General features: G+C 41.4%; 2 protein-coding genes across 3 annotated transcripts in view; both read right to left on the bottom strand.

Annotated features, from left to right (window-relative positions):
• LOC116029600 overlaps positions 1-1,660 on the bottom strand; it is a 22,981-nt gene extending 21,321 nt beyond the window's left edge. Inside the window, exon 1 of one of the 2 annotated variants that reach the window (XM_031271652.1) lies at positions 380-1,660. In XM_031271652.1, coding sequence (XP_031127512.1) covers positions 442-1,410 — 969 coding nt within the window. In that variant the 5' untranslated portion in view covers positions 1,411-1,660 and the 3' untranslated portion in view covers positions 380-441. The remainder of the gene's footprint in view (positions 1-379) is intronic. The other variant, XM_031271657.1, reaches the window with a different exon arrangement.
• Positions 1,661-4,032: 2,372 nt separating this feature from the next.
• On the bottom strand, positions 4,033-7,346 carry LOC116010686. Its single transcript, XM_031250188.1, has 2 exons — positions 4,660-7,346; positions 4,033-4,141 (listed from the first exon to the last, which is right to left on the bottom strand). The coding sequence occupies exons 1-2, from the start codon at positions 7,344-7,346 to the stop codon at positions 4,099-4,101; spliced, it is 2,730 nt and encodes a 909-aa protein (XP_031106048.1). The 3' UTR covers positions 4,033-4,098.
• Between the last annotated feature and the right edge of the window lie 467 nt (positions 7,347-7,813).

Below are 7,813 nucleotides of genomic sequence, written 5' to 3'. Positions count from 1 at the left end.
AAGTAAATGCAAGAGAGATTTTTAAGTGGTTCGGCCAACCCGCCTACTTCCACTCTTCTTCCAGAAACTCCCTGGAAGGATTGCACTAAAAACTTCCCTTTCTAGTACAATAACGAGCGCTTGAGCTTTGATCACCAAGCCCGCCTCAAGCCTCAGGTTTTTCGCCCCGCTTCCAGTTACTCCACCTCTCGAGCACTTGACCTTTGATCACCAAGCCCGCGTCAAGCCTCAGGTTTCTTTCGCTCGGACAGCAGCCAGGTTACTCCGCCTCCCCTCAGGTTTTTCTCCCCGCTTCCAGTTACTCCACCTCTCGAGCGCTTGACCTTTGATCACCAAGCCCGCGTCAAGCCTCAGGTTTCTTTCGNAAACATAAAACAATTTTTTTTTTAACAAAGGAAAATTAAAACATAAATAACTAGGATAGAAATTACTAAGTGAAGTTTAAAACATTTCATCTTCCCATGGAACACGAGATGAATTGGCAAAGGAAGTAGAGTGAGCAAGATTTATCAATTGTTGATATCTTTTCTGTTTAGAAGAAGATTCCCCCAGTGTTTGAGTTTCTAAGCCTAACTCATTGTTGGGGTTTGCTAACATCTGCTCACTTTCGTGTTCTAGCTCAATCACCTTCTCCCCTTGGTCAAAATCTTTCTTAAACTTGCTCAACAGTCGATCCATGTACTGTAATTTCCTATGTGGCCATTGATTGATTCCCAACTCGGTGCATATTTTCTTCAGCTTGTCTTTTCCTATGTGTAATTCCCTTGCCGCCTGGACAACTGGTAAGTGGAAGAATTTTGAAATCATTTCAATGCTCCAAGATTTTTCAGAGGTGCTCTTCTTATCCACAATGGTTATGACTGGGTTGGATGCTTCTTCTATAATTTCCTCAGTTGCAACCTCATTGATTTCTTTTACTTCTGGTACCTCATCCTTGAAATTCCAGATAGAATCAAATTCTTGGCCAAAACTGCGAATGTGTTCATCGCTCGAGGATCTTGAAGCTTCACCTACTGGAGCCAAAGCGCATTCCTCATACTGATAATCCCAGAGGGAGTTCTCAGTAATGGAATGGTTACACTGGTAAGGAGGAGGAGTAGAAATTTCCAGGTTATCCTCCAACCTTAAGAATTTTTTCTGCGGCCATTCGGAAATCCCTAACTCCCTACACCTAAGCTTTTTCGAAAATGTCCTTTTCTCCTCTTTTTCTTTCCTCTGAACTACTACCTCCCTTGAAGGTTCAATTTCAGCAACAGCCTCAGCTCTAACAGTTGGTTGATTGAGTTCATGAAACTCATTCTCAAAATCATAGAGAGGAGTTAGATTCATCTCATCCCAAATTGAGGTATCATCAAAATCAGAACAATAAATGAATTGAGAATGAAAAGAGGATGAAGCATGATTCGTCATTTGATTAGAAAGATTAAATAGCAAGGAATCACATCAATGAAGAAGAATGAGAAAGTAAGCAGAGGTTGGGGAAAAACAACAAGCTAAGTCAAGAATCCTTATCAGAAGAAAGAAAAGACAATTTTAAAGGATAAAGAACAGGACATACTAACCTGAGAGCTGAACACCAATCTCGATTTCCGGGGCTTGCTGAGCACTAACGAATGGCTTTTGTAAAAAGAGCGATAGTACAATGTCGGTCATTATTGAAACTAGGAAAATTAAATAAACAAATTAAAACTCACATCAAATAAAATCTTGGGTTGCCTCCCAAGAAGCGCTCGTTTAAGGTCATGAGCTCGACCCCTGATTCTTTATTCATATATGGGCTGGAAGAGGTCCCAAACTGCCCTGGCCTCGTTCCTCTCTGCTTCCTGCTCCTTGAATGCCTCATTAAACAGTTTCAATCTTTGCCCATTAACCACAAATGTTTTTCCCTCCTTGTTGGAAATTGCAACTGCTCCTGAGGGAAAATGCTCTTCCACTTGAAATGGTCCTGACCACCTTGATTTTAATTTACCTGGGAACAACTTGAGTCTTGAGTTGTAGAGTAGAACTTGGTCTCCAGGTTCAAAGTATCTCCTCAAAATCCTTTTATCATGAAAATACTTGGTCCTCTCTTTGTAGATCCTAGCATTCTCATAGGCATCCATCCGGAATTCTTCAAGCTCATTCAAACACATCAACCTCTTTTCTCTTGCCAAATCCTCATTCAGATTCAATCTTGCCACTGCCCAATATGCCTTGTGTTCATACTCAACCGGCAAATGACATGATTTTCCAAAGACGAGTTTGAATGGTGAGACACCAATAGGGGTCTTGTAGGCAGTTCTCAGAGCCCATAGTGCATCATCTAGCTTTAAAGACCAATCTTTTCTTGTTGGACTCACTACCTTTTCAAGGATTGACTTGATCTCCCTATTTGCCAACTCGACTTGTCCGCAAGTTTGAGAATGGTATGGCGTAGAAAGTCGGTGATGAATGCCATACTTGAGAAGAATCCTTTCCAAGAGTTTGTTACAAAAATGATTGCCATTGTCAGTGATGAAGGCTCTTGGCATTCCAAACCTGGAAAAAATGTTCTTCTTAACAAATTTCAACACTGTCTTTGAATCATTCCTTGGGGTTGCAACAGCTTCCACCCATTTAGACACATAATCCACAGCTACAAGGATATACTCATTCCCAAATGACCTTGGAAATGGACCCATGAAGTCCATTCCCCATACATCAAAGAGTTCCACTTCGAGTATACCTTTCTGAGGCATTTCATGTTTCCTATTGATAGTGCCAGTCCTTTGACAATTGTTGCACTTGCTCACAAATTCCCTTGCAGTAGCAAACAAGGTAGGCCAAAATAGTCCAGATTGTAGGACTCTTAGAGCTGTGCGATCGGCACTCATGTGTCCACCATAAGGAGAGGAGTGGCAATGGCTCAAGACACTTATGAATTCCTCTTCTGGTATGCATCTTCTTATAATCCCATCTGCACATCTTTTGAACAACAGTGGCTCATCCCAAAAGTAATCTTTCACATCATGCAAAAACCTTTTCCTTTTGTTGAAATTAAAATCCTTAGGGATGTAGCCACTTACCAGGTAATTCACAATGTCTGCGAACCATGGCACATACCGTTTTCCTAATCCAGTCAAGATGTACAATGTTTCTCCCTTGAAGGAATCATCTATGGGCAATTCATCATCCTTTTGACCTTCAAGTCTGGACAGGTGATCGGCCACAACATTCTCGGATCCCTTCTTGTCTCTAATCTCCAGATCAAATTCTTGAAGCAGGAGCACCCATCGGATCAGCCTCGGCTTTGCATCTTTCTTTTGGAATAAATACTTCAAAGCAGCATGGTCGGTGTGAACTATCACCTTGCTCCCAAGCAAATAGGACCGAAATTTCTCCATAGCAAACACCACTGCAAGAAGCTCCTTCTCAGTTGTTGCATAGTTGACTTGAGCATCATCAAGTGTGTGGCTTGCGTAATGGATCACATAGTAGCACCTGTCCTTCTTTTGGCATAGCACCGCCCCAACTGCATAGTCACTCGCATCACACATCAATTCGAACGGTAGATTCCAATTAGGAGGTTGAATGATTGGAGCATGACATAGAGCTTCCTTCAATCTGTTAAAAGCAATAAGACAAGATTCATCAAAATTAAACGCCACCTCTTTCGCAAGCAAGTGCGTGAGGGGTTTTGCAATTTTAGAGAAATCTTTGATGAATCTTCTGTAAAACCCAGCGTGACCAAGAAAACTCCTTACTCCTTTTACCGAGCTTGGGGGTGGCAATTTTGAAATGACTTCAATCTTTGCCGGGTCTACTTCAATTCCCCTTGCTGAAATTTTGTGGCCAAGAACTATGCCTTCAGTTGCCATAAAATGACATTTCTCCCAATTCAGAACTAAATTGACTTCTTGGCACCTGCACAGAACTTTATCAAGATTTATCAAACAATCATCAAACGACTTACCATAAACTGAGAAATCGTCCATGAATACTTCCATGATTTCTTCCACCATTTCAGAAAAGATTGCCATCATGCACCTTTGAAAAGTAGCTGGTGCATTACACAAACCAAATGACATCTTTTTGAAAGCAAAGGTGCCATATTGACATGTGAATGTTGTCATTTCTTGATCATCTGGGTGAATAGAAATCTGAAAATATCCTGAAAAACCATCTAGAAAACAGAAGTATTCATTCTTGGACATTCTTTCAAGCAATTGATCAATAAATGGAAGGGGGTAATGATCTTTCCTAGTAGACTTATTCAATTTTCTGTAATCAATGCACATTCTATGACCAGTAACAAGTCTAGTAGGAATCAACTCATTATTTTCATTTTCAATGACCGTTATACCGCCCTTTTTCGGAACAACATGTATGGGACTCACCCACTTGCTGTCCGAAATAGGGTATATAATGTCGGCCTCAAGCAATTTCAAAATTTCCTTCTTAACTACATCCTTCAAATTGGGATTTAATCTCCTAAGGGGTTCAACAGTAGGTTTGGCATTCTCTTCTAAATAAATTCTATGCATGCAGTACTTAGGATCAATGCCAATTAAATCACCAATAGTATAACCAATTACCCTCCTATGTTTTCTAAGCACATTAAGCAGCTTATCAATTTCATCACTATGCAAAGAAGAATTAACAATTACAGGATAAGTGGAGTTAGAGCCCAGAAAAACATACCTTAGACTAGGAGGTAAAGGTTTTAGTTCTACCTTTGGTGCATGTTCCTCTCCTAGCGGGTCAAGAGCAGCAAAAATTCTTTCTCCAGCCTCACCTTGATCAAAAATCCCTTGCTCGCATGTGTCCATCTCCTTTTGGGTGCAGATTCCAAATTTCTCAAGAAATTCTTCAACAATCGAATACTCCTTGTCAATCTTCAAGACTTCACTAGGTTTTACCTCACAAATTTCCACCATATTGCATTCATCAATGTAAGTTGGTTGGTGTTTGGCCATTTTGAATATATCAAATTCAATCTTGTGATCGGCCACTTCCATAACAAGCTTCCCCCTTTTTACATCAATGATCGCCCCAGCTGTGGCTAGAAATGGTCTACCAAGGATTATGGGTACCTTGGCATCTTCCTCAATGTCAAGAATCACAAAATCTCCCGGGATGTAGTATTGATCGATCATCATTGGGATGTCTTCTAATACTCCCACTGGGCGCTTTATTGAGCGATCCGCCATTTGAAGTGTCATGGTAGTGGGTTTCGGCTCTCCAAGGTTAAGCTTCTTGCAAAGGGAGTAAGGCATGAGGCTCACACTAGCTCCGAGATCACATAGAGCACGACCCACAACAAATCCTCCAACGATACATGGAATAGCAAAACTTCCAGGATCCTTCAACTTCGGTGGTAGATTCTTTTGTATTGCAGCGCATGCCAATGCTCCCTCACTAAGATCTATTACTGCACTCTTCTCCAGCTTCTTTTTATTACTCAAAATATCCTTCAAGAATTTCTTGTATGATGGTATTTGAGTAACAGCATCCACAAAAGGCATAGATATCTCCAACTTGTCAAGCATCATTTTGAATTTGTTCTCCCTTTCGGTTTCTTTGGACTTCCACAACCTTTGTGGAAATGGCAATAAGTTGCAAGGAATCACTGAATCATCAATTTGCTTGCCCTTGTTCTTTTTACCTTGGCTAGGATCCTCCTTTGTCTGCACTTGTCCTTCAGGATCTCTTTTTTGTGGTAGAAGTTCTTTTTCTTTCCCTTCATCTTCAAGAGCAATGTTATCGTCTGGAAAGGGTGGATCAGTCAAAGTCTTCCCGCTTCTAGTTACAACAGCATTGACTTGATTCCTAGGATTTTCAGTGCTTGCTGGAAGTTTACCATTAAATGAAGGTTGGGTAGAAGCTTGGGAACCTCCTCCTTGTTGTTGAGCTCGAAGACCTTCAACTTCGGTTTGCAATTTGCTCATTTGTGTCATAATCATGTTCATGAAGGTTTTCATATCCGGATCTTGAGATGATTGTGAAAACCCTTGCTGATTCTGAGTATTTGCTTGGCTCGTACCATGTCCTTGATTTCCTCTCCATTGCTGGTTGCCTTGATATCCACCTCTAAAGCCTTGGTTGCCTTGAAAACCAGGAGGTGGATTTCTCCCTTGAAAACCTTGATTGCTCCAAGAAGGATTGACTTGATTCCTCCATTGCGCTTGGCCTTGAGGTCTTTGGTATCCAATCATGTCAACTTGCTCTACAGTTGAATAAGAGTTGTGGCTGCCAGGTTCCAATAGTTGACAACTTTGAGAAGCATGAGCACCGCCACAAATAATGCAACTGAGCACCATAGCCATAGTTGAAGATGGTGGTGGGCTTGGAGTTGTTGGTTGTACCATCGAGTAGGCTTGTGGTGTGGGTGGCATCTGGGATGAGGAAATGACTGACTGAGCATTCGCCTTCTTATTCAACACCATTTCTTTCAACATGTGTTGGATCGAATCCAGTTGGGCTTGCATGGCAACCTTCTCATCCACTTCAAACATACCTACTGCTTTCTCTTTCCTTGGTTGCTCGACTCTTTCATTGTACCAATACGCAGTGTTGGCTGTGATTCTTTCTATCAGCTGCTCTCCATGATCGGGCGTCATATCAAGAAACACTCCCCCCATAGAGGAAGTATCCAACACTGTCTTGTAGTTGTCCAATAATCCTTCGTAAAAAGATGAAATGAAATCTCCAGGAGATAGGAGATTCCTAGGACACTGCCTCCTGAGATCCTTGAACCTCTTCCATGCCTCGTACAGATTTTCACTTCCGAATTGCTGGAAATTCTGGATTTGCTTCTTCAATTTTGCAGCCTTGGAGGGCGGATAGTATTCTTGCATGAAAGATTTGTACAGCTGGTCCCATGTGTTGAAATGATTTGGCCCGAAGGAATTGAGCCAACTCAGAGCTTGATCCCTCATTGGCCCGAAGGAATTGAGCCAACTCAGAGCTTGATCCCTCAATGGCCCGAAGGAATTGAGCCAACTCAGAGCTTGATCCCTCAACGACCCGAAGGAATTGAGCCAACTCAGAGCTTGATCCCTCAACGAAAATGGGAACAAGAGCCAACTCAGAGCTTGATCCCTCAACGAAAATGGGAACAACCGCAGCTTGATTGCATCATCCCTCAACGAAAATGGGAACAACCGCAGCTTGATTGCATCTATAGACACCCCATTCATCTTGATAGTTTGGCATATTCTGTCGAAATGGGTGATATGCGCCTTAGGATCTTCCAACTTTGAACCTCCAAATTGATTTGCTTGCACCAAGTTGATCATGGAAGTCTTGAGTTCAAAGTTATTGGCCTCGATTCCGGGATAGGCAATGCAATCTTCTTCTTCAAATTGGGGAGCCAGATGAGTAGCCATGGGTTGAAAATTTTGTGCTCTTTGGTAGAAGTAGGGTTGGGCTCTTTGAGGGAAATTCTGGTATGGGTCAAACATAGGGTTTGTGAAGAAATTTGGGTTCAAAAGATGAGGAAAATTTTGCATCCCGACCCCTTGTAGTTGCGGTGGAAATTGAAAACCTAATCCTCCTCCTAAATAAGGATTAAGTATGATCAAATGGTTCAAACTTTTTCAACTGATTGGATGTGCCTTTCTTCAACTTCCTTAACTCTCTAGAGAGTTCTTGGTTTAAAGGACAAAGGTTTTGACCACCTTGTGATCTAGTTTGCATAAATCAAAAGGTATCCAAATTTAAACAAACTTAAGAAAACACTTAAACAATAAAAGCAAAACTTGATCTCCTTCAAAATTCATTCATTTTAATGCTAAGATTAGATAATTAATTATACAATACAACCAGATATGCCAATCCCCGGCAACGGCGCCAA

The sequence above is a fragment of the Ipomoea triloba genome, chromosome 1 (genome assembly GCF_003576645.1).
Source record: "Ipomoea triloba cultivar NCNSP0323 chromosome 1, ASM357664v1".
Classification (NCBI taxonomy): Eukaryota; Viridiplantae; Streptophyta; class Magnoliopsida; order Solanales; family Convolvulaceae; genus Ipomoea; species Ipomoea triloba.
Note: the sequence above shows the minus strand (reverse complement) of the source record. Positions and strands in the feature narration are given on the sequence as shown.

Bases quoted from the DNA above. Each gene is read 5' to 3' on its own strand.
- LOC116010686 (XM_031250188.1), bottom strand. From the start codon at position 7,346: ATGGCTACTCATCTGGCTCCCCAATTTGAAGAAGAAGATTGCATTGCC. The intron at 4,142-4,659 runs GTATGTTTTTCT...TCTGTTTTCTAG, and splicing joins CCTTTACCTCCTAGTCTAAG to ATGGTTTTTCAGGATATTTT.